The 26986-nt window shown below is 52.9% G+C and overlaps 1 protein-coding gene across 2 annotated transcripts; it reads left to right on the top strand.

Moving 5' to 3' along the window:
• Positions 1-6664: 6664 nt before the first annotated feature.
• On the top strand, positions 6665-25500 carry TMEM98 (transmembrane protein 98). 2 transcript variants are annotated; one of them, XM_077806142.1, is made up of 7 exons: positions 6665-6791; positions 14223-14428; positions 16067-16198; positions 19898-19931; positions 20643-20758; positions 21740-21799; positions 25290-25500. In XM_077806142.1, the coding sequence occupies exons 2-7, from the start codon at positions 14298-14300 to the stop codon at positions 25498-25500; spliced, it is 684 nt and encodes a 227-aa protein (XP_077662268.1). In that variant the 5' UTR covers positions 6665-6791; positions 14223-14297. The 2 variants fall into 2 exon arrangements, with proteins under 2 accessions (XP_077662268.1, XP_077662267.1); XM_077806141.1 differs by having other exon boundaries at positions 6701-6860.
• Positions 25501-26986: the final 1486 nt, after the last annotated feature.

Below are 26986 nucleotides of genomic sequence, written 5' to 3' on the forward strand. Positions count from 1 at the left end.
CTTGCTGCCCCGGCGGGGGGCTGTGCTGGTGTGTGACCCAGCCGGTAGCCCGCGCCGCTGATGACCTGCCGAGCGAGGGCAGCACCCCGGCTGGCGCCCGGAGCGGGAGGCGCGTGAGCGGTGAGAGCAGCCCCCCCCGACAGGCTGTCAGCTGCAGAGAGGGTTTGTCCCGTGGGCAGCGGGACACGACGGCACCTCACCGAGCAAGCAGAGGCAGGTCACTGCCGGCTGGTTTGACAGGTGAGGCCCAGATCACTCCATCGCAGCCTGGTGTACGCCCGACCAGCTGGTATTGAGTGAAGAAGACACAGGCCGCTGTCAGCTCCTCGCACACACACCCCATCCCACCCCAGGAAAGGAGGCCATGGGGGCACAGGCCCCACCCCCTGCAAACTGCCTGCAGTCCGGGCGTCCCTGCAGCCATCCTGCTGTGGCCTGACCAAGCCGTGGTTACTACAGCAACGCCTGGACAAAGGGACTCCCGGGGTAGTCAGTTGTTGTCAAGGCTGAATCCCCACTCTGTCACTCCGAGGGCGGGAAGTGGGGGCCCGCAAGGACTCTAACCGTTAATTCTGGCCACTCCAGGCTTGTATTAAACTCCCGAGGTTACAGCTTTTCTCTGACCTTGGCTTGGTAAACGCTGCCACCACCCAAATGCAAAAAAACCCCTTGGACCCAGGAAGGAGCACTTGGGAATTGTACCCGCAAGCCCTTTCACCGCCCCCCTCCGGGGAAGAGCTGAGAAAGAAAACAAAGGAAATTAGCTGTTGCCCCCAGCTAGCCAAACAGCATATGCACAAACCTCTTAGGACACGAAAAATCCAATCCTGTTCTTAAAAAAAGGTAAATTTTATTAAAAACGAAAAGGGGTTTTTTTTGGCTGGGCTGGACTGGGCGCATGGCTGGGTGCACAGCATCTCACAGTGACCACTGGTGGCAGAAATGCAGTGACAGCCCAAGGCTACTTAGCTCTGCTAGCATTGCCCTACAATCAGTGTGCCCCCTTCCCCCTGCACACCCACTGTGCACACGAGCTGCCTGAGCACTGACTGCCTGCTGCCTTGCAGCATGTGTGTCAGTCGCAGGTGTGCAAAGTCCGCCCCGGGGCATCTAAACCACAGCTGGCCTGATCCAGGACCGGTCACGTGAGCACAACACATGGTAATAGCGACTAGAGCGGCATTACAGTCAACATCCCGGGGAGCAGGAAGGTACCAGAAACCAGCAGAGTGACACCAGTGTGGAAATGGAGTGTGTGGGCTGGGGGGGCAGGGGAGGGCGCTTGTAAAAATGTTGGCAACAGCTTAAAAAAGAAGCCTAAATAAAGGAATTAAACTGCTTAGCTTGACAACAATGGGCAATGGCGGTAGCCATCTTTACTAGGGGCAGCGTCACTCCCCCGCGGCACATGTGTGCTCAGGTGTGCTGGCGGGTGGCTGGCTCAGGAACTCAGCAAGCTGGCGTGGAGCAAGCCCTCCTCCGCCCGCTGCCCTGAGTGCAGAGGAAGGAGTGTTGGGCTTGGAACACGGGCAGGCAAATTTCAGCTTGTCCATGCAGTGCTGCATGACCTGGATTACTGAGCAACACCGCACTTCCCTCACTGAGAGACAGGCAAGTATCAGCCTAGCCCTGTTTTATAACCACTAAAACAGAGCAGTTGGATAGCACCTGTTCAGGCAGCTCTGGGCCCAGAACCCTGCCCGCTCGTGACAAGAGAGCGAATTCCCGCAGCCACTCAGTGACACAGAAAGGCCACCCCCATGTACGTGTGCATGTAATCTGTAGCCACGGTTCTAACCACAGACACCCCCAAAGGCCAGCCCCCCCAAGGGCCAGGAACGTAAGCCAGGAGTCCTACAGCTTTACAGCAAAGAGTTGTGCAAATCAGTGGCAAACTGGCCACACCACAGTCTGGGTAGTGACCCTTTTGTTCACACGGGAGCGGTCTGTCCTGTGGTACTGAGTGACCAGGGTTCAAGGCCTGCCAATGAGCCCATCCTTATGGCTGTACCTATTGGCAGTTTTCTTTTTTAAAAACCTGGATGATTTCATTGCCCCAGTGAGCAAGTGTCGCTTAAAGCAGCTTAACTATGGCACTAATTAGTGCCTGATGGGCCGCATCCGGCCCATTGCCAGTTATGGGATGGGGCAGCCATTTCGAGTGGAGGGAACTAGGGAAAAGCAAAGATGGGGGGACCCAGTCTCTAATAACTGTTTTTCATTCATTCTCACTCGTAAACTAACAGATTTACTTTAAAATGGCCAAAAAGCCCACAGATTGCGGGCTGGCCGTGTGAGGGCACATTGTATTCTGCTTACACAACACAGAGTTCAAAGCTCTGCTTGGAGTGAAAAACTGGCCCCAGCATTACGCCACCTATATATATAAAGGCACCTGGGTAACAGATGAGCTGGAACAGGACGTGAATTGTGGGTGGCAAAATTTGCAGATGATGCATCATCACTTTGGTTAATCCCTACAGGCAGTCTCATGATGCCATTGTGAAAATCAACAGGATGCCCACCCAGGGATACTGTGTGCAGCTCTGAGCACTCCTTAAGGGAACATCAGAATGGCCACACTGGGTCAGACCAAAGGTCCCTCTCGCCTAGTATCCTGTCTTCCGATAGTGGCCAATGCCAGATGCCCCAGAGAGATGAACAGAACAGGGAATCATCAAATGATCCATCTCCTGCCCCCATTCCCAGCTTCTGGTAAACAGAGGCTAGGGACACCATCCCTACCCATCCTGGCTAATAGCCATTGATAGACCTATCCTCCATGAATTTATCTAGTTCTTTTTTGAACCCAGTTATAGTCTTGGCCTTCACAACATCCTCTGTCAAGGAATTCCACAGGTTAACTGTGCATTGTTTGAAGAAATACTTCCTTTGGTTTGTTTTAAACCTGCTGCCTATTCATTTCATTTGGTGACCCCTAGTTCTTGTGTTATGAGAAGTAGTAAACAACACTTCCTTACCTACTTTCTCTACACCAGTCATGATTTTATAGACGTCTATTATATCCCCCCCTTAGTGGTCTCTTTTCCAAGCTGAAAAATCCCAGTTTTATTAATCTCTCCTCATATGGCAGCTGTTCCACACCCCAAATCATTTTAGTTGCCCTTTTCTGTATCTTTTCCAATACCAATATCTCTTTTTTGAGATGGGGGCAACCAGGTTGCACGCAGTATTCAAGATGTGGGCATACCATGGATTTATATAGAGGCAAAATGATATTTTCTGTCTTATTATGTATTCCTTTCTTAATGATTCCAAACGTTCTCTTTGCTTTTTTGACTGCCGGTGAACACTGAGTGGATGTTTTCAGAGAACTAGGTATCCAAACTAATTAGTAGCATGTCAGTACAGAAGCGGTAGATTGGGAGCATCTGGTCACCATTGTAGCAGAAAGCCATATTAAAACACATACTGTTTTTGTGTTTGTTTGCACCTACTTTACTCAAGCAATCCTGATCACTCTGAATCAGTGACCTGTCCTCTTCATTATTACCACTCCCCCAACTTCTGTGTCATCTGCAAACTTCAGCAGTGATTTTGTTTTCTTCCAGATCATTGATAAAATCAGTAAATAGCGTAGGGCCAATACCAGCTCCTTGCAGAACATTCACCATTTACAGTTACATTTTGGGACCTATCAGTTAGCCAGTTTTTAATCCATTTAATGTGTGCCATGTTAATTTTATATCATTATAGTTTTTTAATGAAACTATCATGCAGCACCAAGTTGAAGTATATTACGTCAACACTATTACCTTTATCAACCAAACTTGTAACCTCATCAAAAAAAGATATTGAGTTAGTTTGACAAGCTGTATTTGTCATAAACCCATGTTGATTTGCATTAATTACATTATCCTTCTGAAGTTCTTTATTAATTAATAGCCATTCTATTATCTTGCCCAGGATTGAAGTCAGGCTGACAGGCCTATAATTACCCAGGTCATCCCATTTACCTTTTTAAAAATTGGGACACCACTAGCTGTCTTCCAGTCTTCTGGAACTTCTCTGGTGCTCCAAGACTTATTGAAAATCAACATTGACAGTCCAGCAAGCTCCTCAGCCAGCTCTTTTAAAACTCTTGGATGTAAGGTATCTGGACCCACTGATTTAACAATGTCTGACTTTAGTACCATCTGTTTAACATGCTCCAGAGCAGTGGTTCTCAACTTATTTACCATTATGGGCCACATATGCAGCTCTCTATGTGGTATGTGGGCTGTATCCGCAAAATATATATACTACCTGTATGGCCCTGAGGATGTCACATGGGCCGCAGCTGTGTGCTGATTGGGCCACAAGTGGCTCACGGGCCGTGGATTGAGAACCATTGCTCCAGAGATACTAGCGGAATGGAAAGAGGCTAGCATCACCATATGGCAAATCTGTGTTCTCTTGTTTCTAATGTAGGTGACATATGAGGCAATGGAGACTCGGGCCTGGAGTCTTTGCTGCTGAACAGTCTTTAGGCAGGAAAGGCCCGTAGGATGATGGGATGACACCAAAATGAGCTCACAGTGGTTCTGGGAGGTTTGGGAACAGCGGGTCAGATTCTTCTCTGGCTTACGGGGTTTTATGTCACTAGAACTCTGACATTGCTACATTTACTCCTGGTTTATGCTGTGATGAGGGAGAAGAGACTCAGGCCCAGAGAGTCACCAATGGCTATCTGGAAGTTGACATAAAAATGCCCTTATTTTATCCAAGTTTCACAGCTTTCATATCTTTTCAAGCACCAAAACTGGGCTTGGGATAAGCTCCTTTCCCTGCAAACTGGCTTGTGGGTCTACAGTTATTACGATCATTCCCTGTTTGTCGGAGCTCTGCCTGAAGTGTGCCCTAGATTCCTTGGCACCTTAGCCCTCTGAGCTGGGACCCTGCTGCAGCCTTTCATGCGATCTGTGTCACCTGATCCAGAGGGTAAGTCTGAGGTCAAATGCTGGGTTTGCAGCCTTGAGAGTGTGTCTTGAAGATGCCAAGCTGCAGGGATCCTTGTTAATTTCCCTCCAAATTTCAATTGTTGGTGAGCCTCTTGCTGTAGTGGAGTGAATGTCAGGATGGGTGTTAATTGGTGCCCGTGCAATGTTTGAAGTTTGCGTGAGCATGCAGTGCATGGCTTCCAGTCTGCCTGTGTGCCCTGGATTTGTGCTGGAAATGGCCCACCTTGATTATCATGCACATTGTAGGGAGAGTGGTCACTTTGGATAAGCTATTACCAGCAGGAGAGTGAGTTTGTGTGTGTGTGTTTTGTGGGGCGGGGGGTGTGTGTGAGAAAACCTGGATTTGTGCTGGAATTGGCCCACCTTGATTTTCATACACATTGTAAGGAGAGTGGTCACTTTGGATAAGCTATTACCAGCAGGAGAGTGAGTTTGTGTGTGTGGTTTTTGGGGGGGGGGATGAGAAAACCTGGATTTGTGCTGGAAATGGCCCACCTTGATTATCATACACATTGTAAAGAGAAATGGAGTACTTGTGGCACCTTAGAGACTAACCAATTTATTTGAGCATGAGCTTTCGTGAGCTACAGCTCACTTCATCATTGTAAAGAGAGTGGTCACTTTGGATGGGCTATTACCAGCAGGAGAGTGAGTTTGTGGGGGGAGGGGGCGGAGGGTGAGAAAACCTGGATTTGTGCTGGAAATGGCCCAACTTGATTAGTGAATTTGTGTGGGGGGGTGGAGGGTGAGAAAACCTGGATTTGTGCTGGAAATGGCCTAACCTGATGATCACTTTAGATAAGCTATTACCAGCAGGACAGTGGGGTGGGAGGAGGTATTGTTTCATATTCTCTGTGTATATATAAAGTCTGCTGCAGTTTCCACGGTATGCATCTGATGAAGTGAACTGTAGCTCACGAAAGCTCATGCTCAAATAAATTGGTTAGTCTCTAAGGTGCCACAAGTACTCCTTTTCTTTTTGCGAATGCAGACTAACACGGCTGTTACTCTGAAAATTGTAAGGAGAGTGATCACTTTAGATAAGCTATTACCAGCAGGAGAGTGGGGTGGGGGGAGGTATTTTTTCATGCTTTGTGTGTATAAAAAGATCTTCTACACTTTCCACAGTATGCATCCGATGAAGTGAGCTGTAGCTCATGAAAGCTTATGCTCAAATAAATTGGTTAGTCTCTAAGGTGCCACAAGTACTCCTTTTCTTTTTGCAAATAGAGACTAACACGGCTGTTACTCTGAAACCTGTGTGCCCTTGGTCTCTCCGGGTCTCAGTTCCCCAGCGGTACAATAGGGAGCACAGCCCTGCCCTAGCTTACAGGGGTGTGTGACGAGAAAACCTTGAATGAGGTTCTCAGCTCCCTTGGTGATTGGGGCCAGCCGGACGGACAGATGTGTATGGGGCAGACAGGGAGGTAATTCAATACAGAGATTCGAAGGTGACATTTAGTGTTTGGATTAGGAGTTTCCTGCTAGCTAGCCATGAAGCATCTGCTCAGTTGTTGTGGTTCTTTGTGTCTCCTGAGAGGGGTCCCGGAATGCCTGTGCAGTGTGAGAGCAGCTGACCAGCAGAGAGCTCTCAGCCCCTAGTTGAGTCACTACCCTGTCAGGTTCGAGTCTGTTCAGTTTTACTCCTAGCACACACAAGCACACCAGCCAGGAATGCACCCAAGCCAGAGCACACGGTGCGGATAACGGAGTGGGCACGTCTCCACATTTAAGTAGTTGGGAGAGAGTCCATCTTGGTTGAAGGGAAAGCAAATTGTTTAACCAGCGCTGGCAAGTTGGACCCTTTTGTCTGACACAAAATATTTCCAGGTAACTGCACAGTGATCCAGGACTGAGGGCAGCCGGCAGCCTTGCTTCCAAAGGGGAAGGATCAGTTTGGTATGTGATCTGCATTGTTCTTTCCAGGGCTGTGTTTGAACTGGGCTTGCTAATGAGAAAACACATTTTAAGGAACTTTCATGCAACTTAGCTTTAGTCCTTTAAAGCAAACTATTCAGCAAGTAAATGGCTAACCCTGAGCACTGCTTTGTTTTCACTCTGTGAGCAGTTTGGTAGCAGAAAAGACATTCAAACTGTAGCATTAATCCTATTAAAGAATTCAGACATTCCTGGGGGAGGCTGCACTTTGTCGATTGCTCTTTTCCCTCCTGGGAGTTAGAGAAGCCATCATGAAATCGAAATTCCTTTGCAATAAGTTATAAATTCACTCGAAAGGCCAGGCTGTTCTTTCCTTTCTCGTCGGGTCTCTAGCATGACTTTATAGGAAGGCTTTTGCTGATGATAGTGACAATCAATTTTTGTTGCGGGGGAGGAGGGTGCTCTCTAAAATAAACTTAAAATGAGCCGAAGGCAGAATATGGAGTTAATATGTGAGACATCCCTTTCACAATACACTGAGAGAGAAATGTTTGTGGGCCAGGTTCTCAGTGTAAATCAGGACAGTTGCATTGTGGACGCACATTAGTTTCCACCAACTGAGGATCTGGTCCAGTATGTTTAGAGCTTGGAGATCAGCTACAGTAAAACACGAAAATGACGGCTGGTCTCGGGGGTTTATCTGCAGTCTGTAGATAGAATTCTGTTTGGAATTTCTTAGAGGTAGGCCCAACCCTGGGAAAATCAGTAGTGATTTCATTCTCATGAGTAGCCCCATTGTGTTTGCAGGGTGGGACTGAAATGTGCATCGTGAACCTGAATTACTCTCTGCAGCCATTTATCCGGGCCACCAGGCCAGACACATGGTTCCACCATCTAAATGGGAACATTACAACAGTGAAACTAGACCAGAAAAAACTTGCAACAGTAAGAGGGAGATTGCATTCACCCCAAAGCCGGGAAGTGGGGTGCGGTCCAGCCCCAGGCAGGGGACCCTAACTGTACTCCCTTTTACCACACTGTTGTTATAGTTCATATGAGATGAGCGCCCAGTGCTGGGCAGTAGAATATGGCAAATCACGCTATGTAATGCCAGGCAGAAGATGACATGGTCAAAAGTGACCGTTACATATTTAAGCAGGGAGGACATCAAATGTTAAAGACAGAAATCTCAGCTGAGCCCAGAGCCCCACTGCACTCGGTGCTGAACAAACACAGAGCAAGAGACAGTACGGGACAGTATTACAAGCTAAATCGACAAAGCATGGGAGGGGGAAACTGAGGCATAGAGGGGTGAAGTGACTAACTTAAGCAGCTCACTGAAGGAGCCAGGTTAGAACTCAGATTTCTGAAAGCCCTGGACCACACTGCCTGCAAGTGCAGGTAAGCGCCTTTCTGTGCAGACCTTACAATGCAGCCTTTAACTGTGAGCTCACTGTCTTAACTTTCTGTCCTGAATAGCCCCATTGACTCCCATGCCTTTAACACTGAGCTAGCTTTAAAAAAACAAGGAATCAGGTGTCATCCCATGGCGCTTGTGAGCACAGCAGGAGCCCAGGGGTTCAGTTCAGAATCGGCGCTTGTGCTGAGCTCTGCCTCAGCAGAAAGTTTTCTCCATTGTCTATTTCTTATTTCAGGATGGCCTGAATGGTTTCACGTTGCCGCTACTGCCCTGGCTGCCAACGTGGGCAGGGGTGTGCACAGGAATACAAATTTGGCCGCTTTTGGAGGGGCACTTTCTGTGCCCCCTATGGCTGGAGGAGCTGGCTCTCCCCCACTGCCCCGTGGTCCCAGGGCTGGTGGAGCTCACTCTCCCCTGGCAGCTGGAGGAGCTGTCATCTCCCGCCCCGGGGCCCAGGGCCAGAGGATCTTGCTTTCCCCGCCCCGACCCTGGAGGAGTTCTGTGCCCCCGCTGATTGGGGGGGGCGCATGCCCCTGCTTGCTGCCCCGTGCACGCCCCTGAACATGGAACCATGCAGAGTGCTTTGTTAAACAGGCTCTGGATTCATTTGTTGTGGGTTTCTGAATTTCTCACCCGAATCAGTGAAAACAGCAGGTGAGCGTGGAAACCAGGTGTGCAGCCTGAAAGCTAGCGGTGACACCAGCTGCTGCAACGGGGCGTTGATCCGCCTGGCACTTCTGGGGAGGATTTTTTAAAATAACAAGGGTTTTATGGGAGTGGGGGAGATTTGGCTTCTGGTGTTGGAGCACAGGAGGTGAGGGGCATGTGTTCAGCTTTGCTCCACAACCAGGAGACCTAGAAACTTTCTTTCTTTGCAAGGAATGCGCCTCTCATGATCACCTGACTCCGGCAGCTGGGGCTTGAGAGAACACCAAATGCTGATGATTTAACCACATGGGCAGAGGGCCAATACTGGCAGGAGAAAGCAAGTGGTGAGCTCCCCAAAGGGAAGAACTAGGGGCTGTGGGCCCTGCCAGGGACAGGCCAAAGGGAGCAGGTAGGGGGGCCAATGTAGCAATAGGCCTGGGGCTGCTCTCTGAGCAGTCCCTCCCCCCATTCGCTGCAGTGCGGGTGACAGGCTGGCGGAGGCGTGCCCCTGCCGCCCCAGGCCTCCCAGCCAGGCAGCACCATCCCCGCTGGGTTTGCAGCAGCTGGGATATTAATCACTGGGGTAAAGGTCAGGCCGAGCTGTGGGTGTTTGCTCCATTTCCCGGCCCTGCGGAAGTGCTCGCGGCTGGCTGGCTGTGCTCCTCGGCAGTCAGGTAGGAAAACTTGGAGCTTTACTCCAGTTTATAGGATCGGACCGTCCTTCTGAGCTCACCCTATGACCCTCCTTGCTCCCCACATCCCTGCCTGCCCAGGTTCCCCAGGGCAGAGACCCCAAGGGCAGGCACCGGCCCTGCGAGAGCAGCAATAACCTGCTCTGCTCAAGGGCTCTGGGCTTGCAAACCAGATTGCCCAAGCTCAGCTCGGCAGCTGGCCGAGCTCCCTACCCCTTTCGTGGGTCCCTGTGCCAGCAGGGCTGGGACTTGTCACTCTCTGTGCAGCTTGGCGGGAACCCACGGCACTTTGCACCTGGCGCTCCTGGGCTAGGCCTGGGTATCCCACGGTTTCTGGGCCATCTGGGCTGAGCCTGGGTATCCCGCAGTCCCTGGGCCATCTGGGCCGGGCCTGGGTGGGGTCTGGGCTACCAGATCTCTGTGTGGTCTGGACCGGGAGTGGGTATGGGCGCTCCTGGATCCCTTGGCTGTCTGGGCCCCTGTGTAAATGTCTTTTCTAACACACAATAAGGAACTCTGTTTGAATAGTGAACAGGACTCTTCCCCATGCTGCACTCCCCCTCCCAGCTCCCTGGTGCCCCGGCGTCTTTCTATACCTCTCAAAGAACAGTGCACATCCCCTCCCCGCCAGCCGGGGTGCTCAGGGATTCCCATGAAGCGTGTGCTCACGGGGTCGGGGACCTGTGCTATTTGGGCCCAAGCCAGGTCCAGATACTGATGGGCTCTATGTGCTTGGGGTACTTCCACGGGCCAGTGCTGGGTGGGCCTGTCCCAGGGTCTGGCTGCTCCTGTGTCCCTGTGAAGCAGGCCCAGCGCTGGGCAAACAACAGTGGGAAGGCTGAGGGATGCCAGACAGAGACAATAAAGATACAGTAATAACACAATCCTGATTTACCTGGGTTAAGGATTCCAGGATCTTCCCCTGACAAAGACCCGGGGCAATTTTCTGCAGCTTAGCAGATTCTAAACTAAGATTTTTGGAAAAGAAGCTGAAAACAAATCAACCAATAAAAAGAAGCCCCCTTGCAATTGCTCTGGGAGTTTCAAATATCTGGGGCAGGGCCACGGACAGAGTGACATGGAGCCGAACTTGGACTGAGGGCAGAAGCAGACAGAGGAAACAGAGCGGGGTTGGGGGGCCAGCCAGGACCAGTGAGGGAGAGGGACTGCGGTGACGAAGGCAGCCCCGCAAGTGTTCAGAAATCATGTGTCAGGCCCCAAAAGTTACAAGATTGGCTTAAAAATCATGAGATTTTAAAAAGCAACAAGTTTTGGCCGAGTCACCCAGCAAACAGAATGGGTTTTGCAGTGCCAGGAGTCTCCTCACAGCACCAGCGTGACTGCTGCCCGCAGCCGGCTGGCAATTCGTTAGGCTGGCACTGGCCAAGTGCAAACAACATCATATGGCCTTGGCAGACAGGTGATCATGAGTGAGAGCTGGCCAGGGGTCCAGCAACATCACCTTGTCTCCGGAGCCTTGTCTCCGGAGCCTTTCTCTCTCCTCTGGCTCGTTCCGTCACAATACAAGCATGCTCTAGTCTCTCCCACCTTCAGAGAACCCACACTGGACCCCGTTTGCTCTCCACCTACCTTCCATCTCTACGCTCATTGAATTGCTGTCTGGAGTTCCTCCTCTAGTCCCATCAAAGACCCTCTTCAACCTAGGGCCTGCCCTTGCATGCCACTGAAACTGTTACGCCAACGTCTTTAATTACCTCTTCCAAGGCAAAGCTCAAAGCCTGTGCTCCATCCTCATCAGCTGCCTTTGACACCATCAACCATGAAATCTTGTCCTCCCTTAGCTGCCAGGGCTCTGTCCTCTCCTTGTTCTCTTCATACCTCTCTAATTGCTCCTTCCATTTTTCCTTCGGTGGATCCTCCTCATCGCCTCTCCAGATTCTGGGGGTTTCCACAGGGCTCTGTCCTTGGTCCCGCACTTTATCTATGGGCAGTCACCCCCACAAACAAATTCAGCAACTACCTTGGGGCTGGTGACTGATTCCCAGATCTACCTCTCTGCTCCAGCCCTGTCCCCAGCCCAAACTGTCTCTCTGACGGCGTCTAGTGAATGACTAGACATCAGCCCAAGCTCAACATGGCTAAACTCAGCTCCCCTCAGTTTTTCCCCGTTACCTCCTTTCCCCATCACAGAAGACAGCAACACGATCCTGCCCGTCACTCAGGCCTGGAAACTGGGCGTCCCTTGATTCAGCCCTTTCTCTCTCTAGGTCCTCACATCGGTCTGTCTAAACCTTACTGGCTCTTTCTGCAGAACATTTCTCAGCTCCGGCCTTCCCTATCCCCAGAGCTGGAGCGCTGGTCCAGGCTCCCATCCTATGGCGTCCTGCTCACCACAACATCTTCTTGGCTGGCTTTGGCGCGTGCCGTCCTGCCCCGCTCATGTCTGTTCAGAAAGCTGTTGCAGAGTTCATTTCTCCAGCCTATTGCTCTGATCGCATCTCCTTCCCAGTCGCATCCAGCATAAGCCGCTTGCCTTCATTCAAGTCCCCAGTCCCCACTATACCTAGCATCTCTCGTTCGCTATCACAATGGCAACCCTCGCCTCTGAGCGGCCCAGGAGCCCAGCCTCCATCACCCCTGCTGCTCCTTGTGCTTGGGAGGGCCCCCCCAAAGTGCCTGCAAAGCTGCCCCGTTGGTCAGGCCCTCCTCAAAACTGTCCTTTGCCATGATGCCTGCAAAAGACTTGACCTGCACTAGACTGACGGTGCTCTGGGACCACTGCCCGGCCTGCTGACCAGGACTGCCTCATTGTTCCCCTGTGCCCCCTTGTCTGTCTGTCTCCCTCTGTTGCTTTGTGTCTCATACTGAGATTGTCAGCCCCATGGGGCAGAGCCCACCTTGTGTACAGTGCCTGGCACAGCCAGGCCCTGAGCTGCTCCTGGGTGCTGTCCGAACCATAACAGTCACGCTGGGGAAACGTGTGAGGCGGAGACCAGGCCTGAGGTGCCCGACTGCACACACAGGGCTGCTTCAGCCGAGCTGGCTCAATGCCAGGGTACAGGGCTTTGGGAACTCTGCCCTGGCGCTCTGCTGGTGCCGTGACAATTGCGCTGGTTACGCTCGGAGCGGGGCGTCTCTGTGACTGGCTGGGGAAGACCTGACCCTGTCCTAACTAAGTGGTTTAAAACGAATGCTCCTGCTAGGCAGCGTTTAGCCAGGTCACCGGGAGGTGCCGTAACCTGAGCTTCACCTTTACAGACCTTGTGTCTGTGGCCGGCAGTGTGGTCTAGAGGGTAGGGCCCTGGCGTGGGAGTCAGGGAACCTGGCTTCTATTTGTGCTCTGCCGGTGACCTCGCGCAAGTCCCTGCCCTTTCAATTGTCAGTTCTCTGGGGCAGGGGCTGTCTCCGGGGGTGTTGGCGCCTCCACAATGGGTCCCTGCGCTTGGGTGAGGTCTGCAGGTGCCTTCATAGAATAAGTAATAACCATGCTTGTGGGTTACTCGGTTAGCTGCCGTGCTTGGTGTTCCGGCACGAGGGTGGGCGCCAGTCACTCTGGCCCTGATCAGAGCTCACAGGTCACCAGGTCTGACCCAGTTGATCATAGAGTTTAAGGCCAGAAGGGGCCATCAGAGCCTCCAGTCTGAGCCCCTATGCAGCACCGGTCACCAAACCCCACCCAGTTGCCTCTGCACTGAGTCCAGTGCTATGGATTAGACGAAAGCATTACAGCCCTCCAGAGAGTGAACTGCAGTGTGCCACAGGCAGAGAACGGGGACACCGAGGTGCCAGCATGCCAAGGCCTCTGCAGTGGCAGGGAATTGATTAGTGGAGTGTGAACAGATGATCCGAGCAGGTGAACCATGCCCCACACTGCAGAGGAAGTTGAATCCCTCCCTTTCCTCAGGTCCTGCCAATCTGATCTAGGGGAAAATTCTTCCCGAGCCTGAAGAAGATGATCAATTAGACCCTGGGCATGTGAGCAAGACACACCAGCCAGGCATCTGAGAGAGAGGATTCTCTGTACCATCTCAGAACCCGTCTCCAGCAGCATCCATCTCTGATGCTTCAGAGGAAGGAAGAAAAAATAGCCCAGACTGCATCAGGGGAAAAAAATTTCCCTCCTGACCCCAGCAGGCGACGGGCTGAAGCCCTGAAGCATGAAATTGAGAACATAAGACATAGAACTGGAATGAACCCCCTGGGCCACTGAGCCCAGCCTCACACCACAGGCCACTGCGTCATACAGTCCCACTGGTCAGTTCCTGGCCAGCTGCTCTCCTCTCGCTGTGTAGCTTGACCTGACGCATTAGAGCTACCAGAAATGTTTCCAATTTTGACATTTCTATGAAGTTTGGAATTTTGAACAATTGAAAAATAAAGGGAAAATTTGGGTGAGAATCCCTCTCTCCCCTGCCCCATTCATTCTTTGGCTCGCTATAGATGGATCCTATCGAGTCGTAAGGAGTTTGGAGTGTTCTATTCTGAAATTGGAAACAATGGGGGGAAATCTCAAAAATGGTGGTGAAATGTTTCCCCATGTTTCCCTGGCCAGCCGTCTCTCTACGGAGACATTTGCTTCTTTAGAGGTTTCCAGATCATCGGAGCAGCGGTGGGTCATGACGCTTGCTCTCTGGGCGCTCACTCCGTGCTGCTTTGTTCCAGATCAAGCGTTTCTGGAGGTGCCTTACGGGATGGAACTGCACCTCTGACTGCGCCCAGGAGAGCAGCTTGTCAGCAATGGAAACCGTGGTGATAGTTGCCATCAGCGTGCTCGCTACTATCTTCCTGGCGTCCTTCGTGGCGCTTGTGGTGGTTTGCAGGCAGCGCTACTGCCGGCCCAAGGATCTCCTGAACCATTACGATACCAAGTAAGTGTCCAGCCCCCTCCTCCACTCACACCAAATTAATAGGGAGGAAGCAAAAAGAATGTTGGAAAAGCGGAAGGAAGGGCCGAGAGCCTGCAGATTTCACAGCTGCTGGTACGGACGAGCCAGCGCTCCGTGCACCAGAGGTGCCCTGCAGAACCTTCCACTGCCAGGTCAGGCTGTCTGCCCAGCTTGGCAGCCGCAGCAGCGAATGCCTCTGCCGGCAGCAGTGTGCCGGGGCCGGGGGGAGTGATCTGGTGTCTGACGACGGACACAGAAATGGCCAGAGAACTGAGGCAGAGAGCGTGACGGCAGAGAAAAACCTTGTCCTCATTAGAAAACTGTATGGCTTTGACTGCACTGCTGGCCTAAGGCAGTGCACCCCGGGGTGCGGATGTGGTTGCACGGAGATCAAAGTGCTTTACGAAGTGGGAAGGGGAATAGATACAAGGCACCGTTATCCCAGTGTAACTACATCCAGGCCAGTGGGGTGAATTGCCTTGGGCCAGCGATCCGCTCCCCCGAACCACCAGCGTTATATAAACCTGGGGGTCGGACAGGCCTAAGGAGTTAGAAACTCAGATCCCATTGAAAATCAATCAGAACAGAGCGCTCGTCTCCCTTACGCTCCTTTGAAAACCAGCATAGATGGTTTCTTTGCATTTCTGCTCCCCGCCCGGCAGGCGGAGGAGGAGAGAGAGAACAAAGCACAGGAGACAGATGTGCAGTCCCGTCACTTTGTGCATGACCGGAAGGCGCTCAGATACTGGGGTGGTGAGGAACCTACAGAGACTAGACTAGACTCGACTAACATTTGTATGTGGCAAGGAGACTATTCCCCAGTGGACGAGTCTGCGCACGATGAGAACAACAGGCTGTCACCGGCATTGAGCATACGTTGGGGCAGGAATCTGAACTGACCACTGACCCCGTCCCGCTCTGTCAGCTCAGCCTGTGCAGACTCAGGGACGCTCAGTCGGTTCTGAGTGTCCCAGGTGGCGGTTATCCCCAGGGTAACAGAACAGAAAATCCAGGTGGGTCAGTAATAGTGTTTCTAACGTTTCCAAGAGAGAATTTCTTGCAGAACCCGAATGGCCACACCCGCCAGAGCCCAGCACCTTGGGACATCATTTACACCCAGGCAGCATGCTGCGTGCCCACCTTCTGAAAAGCAGGACCCATGGGGCAGTCTCAAGTTGGGCCCCCAAAATCACAGGTCACTTTTGAAAATCTTGGCCAGATGCAGCTGAAAGTAGAGGGCTCTAACAGCTCAAACTCTGCCATTGACAAAGGGAGTTAGGCACCTAAATGTCTTTGAGGCTCTGGGCGTTAGGCATTCTTGGATATTGTCCCCTCAGGCTCTTCGGTCACTTTGGGCCAGACTTACAAAGATGGCCGGGTGCCCAAAGCTGGAACTAGGAGCTGGGCAGGATTGTCAAAAGCACCTAGGCAAGTTAGGTGCTAACTTGTATTGAAATCCATGGGGCTTGGGCACCAACCTGTTTGGGCACTGCCCCTAGGTGCCTAAAGTCCTTTGTAAATCTGGCCCTTGGGTGCTTAGAAAACGTGCCCCTTAGTTATTGCCATCACGACTGCCCCCCTGTGCCAGGTGCTGAATGACCCATTCCTGTTTGTTTCCAGACCGATCGTTGACCTTATTGGGGCGATGGAGACGCAGTCGGAGCCCTCGGAGCTGGAGCTGGATGACGTCGTGATAACAAACCCCCACATCGAGGCCATTCTAGAGAATGAGGACTGGATTGAAGATGCTTCGTAAGAATTTCAAAGCTGCCTCTTGGGTGATCTTTAGAACGGGCTCCCGAGCTCTGCCTGGTTACCTGCCTTGGCTCCAGGATGGTCGCCTGCTGCCTGGGCCAAAGCCTGCCTTGGGAGCATGCTTTTATCAAGAGCAAAATCACTTACTGCAGGCAGCAGGATGGTCTAGTGGAGCAGCCTTGGCCTAGGTATCAGGAGACCCAGATTCTAGCCCCAGCTCTCCTGGCGACCCCATCCCCCTCTGGCTGAGTAGATTGTAAACTCCTTGGGGCAAAGCCCGGTCCCCAGGCGCTGCTCTAATACAAAGCACAATCATTCAGGGCCCCATTGCCTAAAGGCAGAGCCTGCATATCTGTTGAGCCATGAGTGCAGTTGTGCAAACCCAGGTGTGTTCAGGGCCCTAATTTGCAACTCCAAATACTTGGGGTACAAAGCCCTGGCCACAATGTTTGTGCTCAGGTGCAAAAATGGAAGCCAGGTCTGGAATCTCTGGCTTGGTTCCAAGTGCTCTGAGCCGTTTCTTGTCAGGGTGGTTGGTGGGGTTTGGTGTGAGGAATTTTCCTTGGTGTGGGTGTGATTCTTCTTCGAAACACAGACCCTAGAGGTGGGGGGTTAACAAGCTAGTAAAGATTCAGAAACTTGAAGGCCAGAAAGGACCCTCCTCTAGTCCAGGGTCCTGCCTAGCACAGAGGATCATAGAGGTTGAGGTTAAGGCCAGAAGGGGCCACCAGACCATCCAACCCAGTGGTTCCTGTGTTAGGTGTGAGACTCACCAAGGGACTTAGGCTCTGATCTGTCTCTTTAAGCATCTCCATCCAACATCTGGGCACTGCTGACGCTCAGACACGCTGCTCAGCTGCTGCCTCGCCCTGGAGGCACCTTGATCCCCACAGGAGTCTCGGGCGATGTCTCCATGACGGGGGCCGTAGCAGCAGAGCCCGGTGCCATAGCTCCACCAGCATAACCCTGTAGTGCAGATGCAGCCTGCAGCTCTGGAAGGGGGTTTTCCATCCACCTCCCTGAGCGACGGGAGCTAGGGGGTTAGGCTGGCATGGCTCCAGCTATGCACTCAGCTGCCTGTGTCCTCACGTTGTCCCCCCCGACCGACACGTGCCCCATGGCTAAGCCTCAGCGTGAGTCTCAGACCGTGAGAGGTGCCCATGCAGCAGGTGTGCGGGGAGCACGCCGACCCCCACACAGACTGCTAGGAAGTAATGGAGAGGAGGAGGATGCTTGTGGTGGGAACATACAGCCCCGAGGGTGGGGTGCTCACAGGGGAGTGGGAGACCCATGTTTGCACTCTGGCTCGGCCTGTCAGGTAACAGGGATCTGAACTCTGGCACTCGCCCAGTCTGTGCCCTTGGACCAGGCGAGAGAGTCCAGGGCGTGCTCCCTCCCTCGTGATAAATTGAGTTAGGTGTTCAAAATGGAAGGGCTCCGATGGGAGAGACTGAGAGAACCTCACCCAGCATGTGCAATAGCCTGGTGGTCAGGGCACTCCCCTGAAACGTGGCAGGGCTGAAAGCAAGTCCCTGTCCCCAGGCAGAGCAGGGGCTGGAAGCGGGTCTGCACACCTCAGGGGAATGCACTGATCCTGGGCTGCTGGCTGTAGCCAGGTGGAGTCTCTCGCTCTCTCTGGTTTAGCATAAGAAAGGGCTGGCCTGGCTCGGGCACCCACTCCAGGACAGCCAGGGTCCACGCTGTGAATCCCGAGGGAAGGGAGGCATCTCCCTCTGGCCTGTCAGGCAGACACCTACAGCCCAGAACTATAGGGACCGGGGTGCCCAAGTAAGCTGGTGGATCTGGGCCCTAAGTCCTGCACCTGTCCTCTGCATCCACTCCCTGCTCTGCTGGCTGGCCACTGAGAATCCCAGTCTTAGGTGCTGAGCCTTCCCTTTGCATTGTATGGGGCCCATGGGCACCTAGCTTGGGGCTGCGGATTCCGCTGGGTGGCAGGGCACCTCCAGCCGATGCTCCGGTGCTGAGCAGAGCAGCATCCAAAGGCCCTCGGTGACATTAGCCGCACGCTCAGAACACCTCTGCTGGGAAGAGAGCTCCAGCCTTGGGTGAAAGGGAAGAAGGAGGATCCTGGGAACTACAGGCCAGTCAGCCTCACTTCAGTCCCCGGAAAAATCATGGAGCAGGTCCTCAAAGAATCAATCCTGAAGCACTTACATGAGAGGAAAGTGATCAGGAACAGTCAGCATGGATTCACCAAGGGAAGGTCATGCCTGACTAATCTAATCGCCTTCTATGATGAGATTACTGGTTCTGTGGATGAAGAGAGAGCAGTGGATGTATTGTATCTTGACTTTAGCAAAGCTTTTGACACGGTCTCCCACAGTATTCTTGTCAGCAAGTTAAGGAAATATGGGCTGGATGAATGCACTATAAGGTGGGTAGAAAGTTGGCTAGATTGTCGGGCTCAACGGCTAGTGATCAATGGCTCCATGTCTAGTTGGCAGCCGGTGTCAAGTGGAGTGCCCCAGGGGTCGGTCCTGGGGCCGGTTTTGTTCAATATCTTCATAAATGATCTGGAGGATGGTGTGGATTGCACTCTCAGCAAATTTGCGGATGATACTAAACTGGGAGGAGTGGTAGATACGCTGGAGGGCAGGGATAGGATACAGAGGGACCTAGACAAATTGGAGGATTGGGCCAAAAGAAATCTGATGAGGTTCAATAAGGATAAGTGCAGGGTCCTGCACTTAGGACGGAAGAACCCAATGCACCGCTACAGACTAGGGACCGAATGGCTAGGCAGCAGTTCTGCGGAAAAGGACCCTAGGGGTGACAGTGGACGAGAAGCTGGATATGAGCCAGCAGTGTGCCCTTGTTGCCAAGAAGGCCAATGACATTTTGGGATGTATAAGTAGGGGCATAGCGAGCAGATCGAGGGATGTGATCGTCCCCCTCTATTCGACATTGGTGAGGCCTCATCTGGAGTACTGTGTCCAGTTTTGGGCCCCACACTACAAGAAGGATGAAGGATGTGGATAAATTGGAGAGAGTCCAGCGAAGAGCAACAAAAATGATTAGGGGTCTGGAACACATGACTTATGAGGAAAGGCTGAGGGAACTGGGATTGTTTAGTCTGCAGAAGAGAAGAATGAGGGGGGATTTGATAGCTGCTTTCAGCTACCTGAGAGGTGGTTCCAGAGAGGATGGTTCTAGACTATTCTCAGTGGTGGAAGAGGACAGGACAAGGAGTAATGGTCTCAAGTTGCAGTGGGGGAGGTTTAGATTGGATATTAGGAAAAACTTTTTCACTAGGAGGGTGGTGAAACACTGGAATGCATTGCCTAGGGAGGTGGTTTTCCACCCCCTTGAGAGGCACTGGCCTGGGAGGTGGAAGAATTCCACTGGCAACTTAGCCGTGTCCACACTGGGCTTAGTGTGGTTTAACTGCGTCTCTCAGGGGGTGAATTTTTCACATTGCTCAGCCACGTAGGCAGGTTGACCTCAGTTTTAGGTGAGGACCAGGCTTTCCCACCCTATTAGACAAGTGGACCCTGCTTCCAGCCGGATCGCTAAGGGCTTGGTTGTGAAGTAACATTGTGATGATACCTGAGTGAGGTCTGCTCTGTGGAGCCCATGGGAAATGCTTAGCTGATGAAGTTTCGGCTGGTGGACAGAAGAAGAGCTGGTAACAAGACAGACAGCTTTCCTGACCAAAGGCATTCTCTTTCTTCACAGGGGCCTGGTCTCTCACTGCATCGCCATCCTCAAGGTAAGTCTCCCACAGAACTGCCTCCCCCACGTATTAACCCATGCTGCTGTGCAGGGAATCAGCGCCAGGAAATAAGCAAGGGGTCTGGAGGATTCTCTGAGAGGCTTTGGGCTCGATCCACACAGGAGATTTACACTCTGGCGTGGCAGCTCTTAAGGAATCCACAGCCCCGGGCCCCCAGGCTCCCTGTACGATGCATGGGCAGAGCTGGGCACCTTAGAATGGGCTTCTTAGAAGCCAGAGAGATGATCAGGGAGCCACCTACACTAGCCAGCAGGAAATGCTGAGGGGAGAGATGGGGCCTAAGCCCTGCCCCCTAAGGGATTTGGGCACCCATCTCTCTGCTTGGGATTCTCAGCTGAGACCCCTCTCCTGGGGCCAGCTCAGCCCGGCGTAGTCACTGTGCCCTTATGCCAAATACCCACTGGTTAGCTCCCCTGGGATGTAGGAAACCCAGGTTGCCGTCCCCACTCTGCCTGGTTGGGAGCAGGGACTCAAACCCAAGTCTCCCCTCCCACAAGGAGGTGTTCGGGGGTGGGAGTCCCACCAGCTCTCCTGCTGAAGTTATTCTACGGCGTATGAAATTTGTAAATAGTCATTGGCCTGAGAGCTGTGTCTCCCAGGGAAGCACCCTAACCACTTGGCTGCCAAGTCCTTCCCTCTCGCTGGCCTCTAATGAGCCAAGCTGATCACTTCTCGCACTCTCAACAGATTTGTCACACTTTGACAGAGAAGCTCGTTGCAATGACAATGGGCTCTGGGGCCAGAATGAAATCCCCCGCGAGCCTGAGTGACATTATTGTGGTCGCAAAGCGGATCAGCCCCAGGTAAGTGGAGGGGATTGGCAGTCTGTTTCGGCTGGGGACGTACAGCTTCAACTTGCTCTGCAGTTCCAAAGGGCAGGCAACTCCTGGAAACATCAAGCATTTGTAATAGCCCCTGAATGACAGCATGGGCAAATTCACAGTAGTGCTGACCCCAAACATTCAAAACTCATGTGAGGTTTCAAATCTCATGAGATCTTAATAATAATAAATGGCTTTTGATTTGCTGTTTGGTCTTTGAGCCATTGAGGTCTCATTCCCAAGCCTTTCTCCACAGCCACAGGGGCTAGAACCTTCCTTGTTTTTTTTTAAATGCAAGCTGAGAGTCTCACCTAATCACAGGACTCCAGGAGCTGGGGCTTTAAGAAAAACACCAATTATCAATGAGACTTGGCAATGCTGTGTGGCTCTTCCTGTCACTTGTCACTTTGAGGATCAAAACCAACACTTTGTGTTTCAGCCAGAAAGCAAGTTAGAAGCCAGTGCCATCTGTGACAGGGCTCAAGATCCGATTTCCCAGGGCTCAGCACCCACAACTGGGGCCAGATTCTCAAAAGAGCTCTGCTCCAGTTAGGCACCTCAATAAGTGTCTGGTTTTGCTGGGGATTGGCATATGAGTCTAAAAGCCAAGCTCCCGTTGGCCTCCAGTGGGCCTTGTGCTCCTAAATCACTTAGACACTTTTGAAATGGCCACCCTTTGATTTCAGTGGGGGCCCCTGGGCAAGAGGCACTTTTGCAGATCTGGGCACTACTCCCTTGAGCTGCCAAATGGGAGCTGGACTCTTATGAAAATCAGCCTCCCCCCCTTGTGGGAACTCCTGCGACGCTGACTCTAGGTGCCTTCCTGCACTGTAGGGGTTCACAGCCAGAGGGAGAGATGCCAGGCTCTAAAATGTGCTCGCTGAGGGAAAAAGCCAAATCACTACCAGGGCACTTGCAAAATACAGTGAGAAACAAGCAATGCTTGCTCTCTCTTCCCCCTAGGGTGGATGATGTTGTGAGGTCAATGTACCCGCCTCTGGATCCCAAGCTTCTGGATGCACGGTAAGCTCCGGGCGAGGATCCCAAAGACACTGGCTCTTAGGGTGTCATTCTTTAGCCACAGGAGAACAGCGTCAAGGGACACATCCCCACAAGAATGCCCCATAGCCCAGTGGTGAGGATACTTCCCTGGGGAGTGGCTGATTCCTGTTCAAATCCCTTCTCAGCAGGCAGAGCGGGACTTGAACTGGGGTCTTCCCCCACATCCCAGGGGAGCAGCCTAATCCCTTGGCTAGAAATGATGAGGGGGGTCTTCCTGCCAGCTCCTCTCCCACTGCCATTGTACATCAGTTCTTTAGGGCCCCGAGCAAGAAGGCACACTCTGAGCACGCCTGCCGGCTTGGGTCCCACAGGAAGTTAGGCGGAGGGTCGCCTGCCTTCCTCCAGTTCACACGTCCCGCTGGGACGTCTGGATGCCGAGTGGGGGCTGCAGTGCATACGCACGCAGGCAGAAACATGGGCACCCAGACAGCTGGTACTGCAAAAATGTGGTGCCCAGAGGGTTTAGGCACTTACAGAGTTTGACAGCTGCTGAGCGGGGGACTCATGAATCCCAGTTAGGCCTGATTCTGAGACTTAGGCACCTACCCTGGCAGTTAGGTGCCCGCGCCCTGTTGTGGACAAGCTCCATATGATTATTTATATTCCTACGTTGCTGCCCTGGTGGAGTTTGCACCTTGCTCTGGCACACACATTCCTTCCCAGCGCTCCAGGAGAAGCTAATGCTATGGAAACATGCTGTTTGCATCCACCCCGGGGGCCCGATCCTGGCCTTTCCCAGACTTCCCCCAAGAGCGAGGAGCAGCTGGGTCGTGGGAGTGAATTAGTGTGTGGGCTGTGGGAAGGTGCTCACGCCCCAGGAGATGAGTAAGGTCTGCCGCACTTGCATGCAGGGCTCTGGCATGTTACCACAAGCCCACGATCAGGGTCAGTGCCCCACTCTGAGAGTCGCAGCTTGGCGCTTGCCTCCCCCTCGCTCGAGGGAGATGTTTCCGGGGCCAGCCCCTCCAGCTCCAGCCACTCCCCGCCCGCCTGCCCGCTCCTCACCCACACGCGAGGCCCATCTTGGCTGCACTCTGCGGCATGTTGGTGTTGCAGGCGGAGCGCACAGTGGGATACAGGGTCCCTTTCACCTCCCTAGCCCCCTGCGTGGGCACAGGCCGCGGGTCGTAATTTAATGACCTCGAGGTGGTCAGCTTGGGCTGGAGAGAAGGGGAAGGATCGAAAGAGACACTTGACGTGTACAGAGGGCCACGGCCGTACAGGCACCTCCAGGAGGGAAGCAGCGTCCTGGTGTAACGCACACTCATCCTGGGTGTGGGTTACACTGGCAGACGGGCACATCTCTGCACAGCCATCTGCAGCCGAGAGACAACTGCTGTCCTCTGGGCCATTGTCAGGAGCTGGGCCGAGCATGCTGGGTATAGAGCCAGCGGCGGCAGCCATCTTTATGAGTGAGATAGCGGCCATCTTTGCTGAGGGCAGGAGCAGCTTTGTGCCCATGGGGCAGCTCCTGGCCCATTGTAACTTGTGGGAAACAGCAACCATTGGGAGGGATGGTTTAATGGCAAAGAGAGAAATGAACAGCATTAATGGCCTGTCTTAACTGCAACTAGTGCCCTCCTAGGTGCATTTGTCACTCGTCTGCAGCGAGCTTAACTGCATGGAAAGTGGGCAGGACACAGATGGGCCGTTTATTAGCAAAAGAGGTGGGAGAAGGTGAGATGCTGCAGACGTTTCTTTTCTTAGAGTTGATTGAAAATCTCTCCCCGCTAATTCCATCTGTACGCACAGATTCTCTGCTGCGCACTAGGGCAGGGTACGCTAGGTTCTGCTGCCTCCAGAACAAAGAGGTTAAAGAACAATAATCGTGACAGATGTGCCCAGGGGCCCACTGAGAACAGGGCTCGGTTTGCACGGGGCTGGCCAAACAGTCCCAATGTTACGTGAAAACACAAACCCAGCCTTAATGTAGAAACATAAACGTGACAGTTCTCGGGGTACCCAGGACTGTGGGTCACCTTGTTCCTCCCCTGCCTTCAGCGAGAGGAAAAATTACTTGAGCTTAACTGGGTGTCAACTCCGTGACACTTCCAGTCTGTTGGCCCCCCAAACCATCTCCCCAGGGCCGTGCCAGCCCATACTTTGCCTTGCCAGTTAACAAGAGGTGCATCCCACCCTCTGAGCCCCTTGGTAGTGTCCCCTGTAGTATCCAGTCCCTTGTCCACTGAGCTCTCAAAAAATAGCAGGTTTGCTGCCTCCCAGGAACAGGGCATGAAAGTGTGAATGATTCAAGTCAGGATCAGCGCCCTGTAAAACACCCAGCACTGGGGTATTGTTATAGTGAAATCAACAACATGCTTATTAGCAGAGATGAGAGCTTCAAGTGCTAGTGAGAAAAGGTACTGGAAACCAAAGGCTCCCTCGAAAACCAAATCCGAACGCAACGTCTAAAGCCTAAATTTACCAGGCTACGCTCTGGCTAAGGCCATTTCTTGCACCCAAATGTCCGTTGTGGCACTGCCCACCAGGGCAGGCCAGCATCCTGTTTTCATGAATGGAATCAGGCTGTCCAGTTCCTGCCTGGGAGTGTCTCTTTGTCTTCTTCTTGTATCCCCAGAGGTCATTGTTTGTCCTCAGAGACAGTAAGACCCCCCCCCGTTGCTTGTTCCCTGGAGCACTCTTCCCTGCTGATGTCCCATTCCTCTGTCCACCTCATCTATAACTGCGGCTTCCCTCGTGCGAGCTCACAATGCTGAATTAGACAGAGATATGCCTCTGACCTCCTGTCTGGAAAACACCTGCCTTCCTCTTTGATTGGTGACAGATGTTAAAGCATAGTGTCAGTGTCCACACCTCACTCCCGACACTGCACCTGTGCAACCATTGTACACCAAGATTAACACCCACTCTGACAGAGGAACTCCCGGGACATCACTAATGGAGAAGTGCCAGGAAAGCGGTGCACTAGGGCAGTGAGTTTGCTAGGCCTGCCAGGAGCTGCTATTACACCACAGTGAACACCATGGACCTCTGTGTCCCAGCACAGGACTGCTGGGTTTATGCGGTGCCTGGGGCTTGGACCACTACTGCAGTAGTCCTAATACCTCTATATAATAACACCACTGCTTGGCTCCTGCATCACGCTCAGGGTGCATTACAAAGGAAATCCGTACAAGTATCCCTAGTGTACAAAGGGGGAAACTGAGGCACAGAGCAGAGCAGTGACTTGGCCATGGTCACCCACAGGCCAGTGGCAGAGTCAGGCCTAGAAACCTAGGTCTCGCATCCCAGTCCACTAAGCTATCCACTCAGCCACACTGCCTCCTGCTGAGAGATTAATAAAGCTACTGGTTGATAAAGCCCCTTTTTGGCATGTCCCGTCCCATCCAGGGGAGGGTGCAGCGGCCAGACCTCCTGCCCAGGCGCTGTGGTACAGAGGCCTGGTGTTGTTGTCCCCAAGACTTGTAACAGCATCCCGGTTGCCTTGCAGGACAACAGCCCTGCTGCTGTCTGTCAGCCACCTTGTCCTGGTGACCAGGAACGCCTGCCACCTAACCAGTGGCATGGACTGGATCGACCAATCGCTGTCTGCCGCGGAGGAGCACATGACGGTGCTGCGCGAAGCTGCTCTGGCCACCGAGCCCGAGAGAAGCATCGCAGGGGGCGCAGAAAGCTTCCTGCAGGAGCAGTCGGCCATCTGACGGAGGTGGCCCGGCCTGCCCCGGTGAGGGCTGACGCTCCGTGTTCTCAGGGCATCCAGGCCGCTGCTTGGTGCGCTGAGGGGGTCAATTATTTGCATGAGCCATGCAGAGCTGTTAGTATATTGACACTGAACTGTTACCAGAGGTAGCTAAGGCAAAGCGCTTCTGCCGGTCCCCTGCTGCTTTGTAGTTTGGTTGAAGCGGGGCTTTGATTAATAAAATCCCATGAGAAATCAGACCGTGGGAGCGGTTTCTTAAGCCGATACCAGAGGCTGCTCCTGTTTCTAAAAACACCCCAGGCTGAAGCTCAGTAAACTCTGGTCCCCATCCTGGGGCTGCTGCAGCGGTCTGCGGAGCCTCAGCTGCTAGGAAGTTGCTGCAAAGCTGATTTAAGGGGTTTCCAAGGAAGATCCCCTGCCTGGCACCAGCGGGTTTCCCAGGAGTAGGGCTGGCACAATAGCCCTGCACCACCTCCTCCAGGCAGTCCCCAGCGTAAGGCCACCAGGGACAGGAGGAGATGTGTTAGCGGAGGGAGCAGGCATGCTCTGGGCCCCTGCTACTCTGGGGCAATGGAGCAGCCCATGGGAGGCTGTTCAATAGTGCCGTAGGGTACCCCAGCCAGACCGTGTCCTGGAGGAGCAATGGTGGCATAACCCTGCCCCAGCCCCTGCCCATCCCTCTCACAAGCTGCATCTCCTGAGAGGCACAGACTGGCCTTCTGGGTAAGGTGAAGCTTCTTATCAGCCCAGGGCAGCGTTCCCTGGGGACCAAGATAAAGCACGTTGGGACAAGCTCACCGGCTGGCTTGTCTGGGAGCTTGGAGAGCGTGGGGGAGGAGGGGCAGCAGGGTTCTGTAATGTAATGCAAGAAAATGCTTATTGAAATCATTGAGTCTTCGGAGACAAAACCAGACAGATGCCGAGAGAGACACATAGACAGACACAGTCAGACACAGAGACATAGCTAGCCATGACACACAGACATAGACAGACAGACACAAAGACGAGATGTAAGTGGGCGCTGGGCGCTGCCCTGCACTGGTGAATTCCACTCAGCAGAGGGAAGCCGTGAGATGCACCGAGCAGCCCAGGGCTGGAAGCCAACAAGCGCAGAGACCCAGACTCTGCCCAGAAGTCACCTTCTGTCCAGCCAAGGCCAGGGTGTTCCCAGGCGTCCGGCAGTGGACAGCAGTGACAGTGTGGCTGGGAGGGCGTGGAGCAGGGATCTGCACCCCTCACCCACCCCGAGTCAAACACAGACAAAGGGGCAGGCGGTATTCTGCAGTTGAGCGTCACTTTCTGTTTAAAGGTGGATAATACTCTGAAACCTGTGTGCGTATTAGCTTGAAATTTGCTGTGCCCTATGGGGGTGCAACGCAGGGCGAGTGGTCCAAATTTGGGATTATTTGAGCAACAGACTTCAGAGATACAGCCTCCCCGAAAGTATTTGACAAACTCACCTCTTCCATAATGACAGGTTTCAGAGT

The sequence above is a fragment of the Eretmochelys imbricata genome, chromosome 27, assembly GCF_965152235.1.
Source record: "Eretmochelys imbricata isolate rEreImb1 chromosome 27, rEreImb1.hap1, whole genome shotgun sequence".
Taxonomy (NCBI): Eukaryota; Metazoa; Chordata; order Testudines; family Cheloniidae; genus Eretmochelys; species Eretmochelys imbricata.

Coding starts and splice junctions, on each gene's coding strand:
- TMEM98 (XM_077806142.1), top strand. CDS start 14,298: ATGGAAACCGTGGTGATAGTTGCCATCAGCGTGCTCGCTACTATCTTC. Junction 20,759..21,739: donor GCAAAGCGGATCAGCCCCAG/GTAAGTGGAGGG, acceptor TCTTCCCCCTAG/GGTGGATGATGTTGTGAGGT. Junction 21,800..25,289: donor CCCAAGCTTCTGGATGCACG/GTAAGCTCCGGG, acceptor GTTGCCTTGCAG/GACAACAGCCCTGCTGCTGT.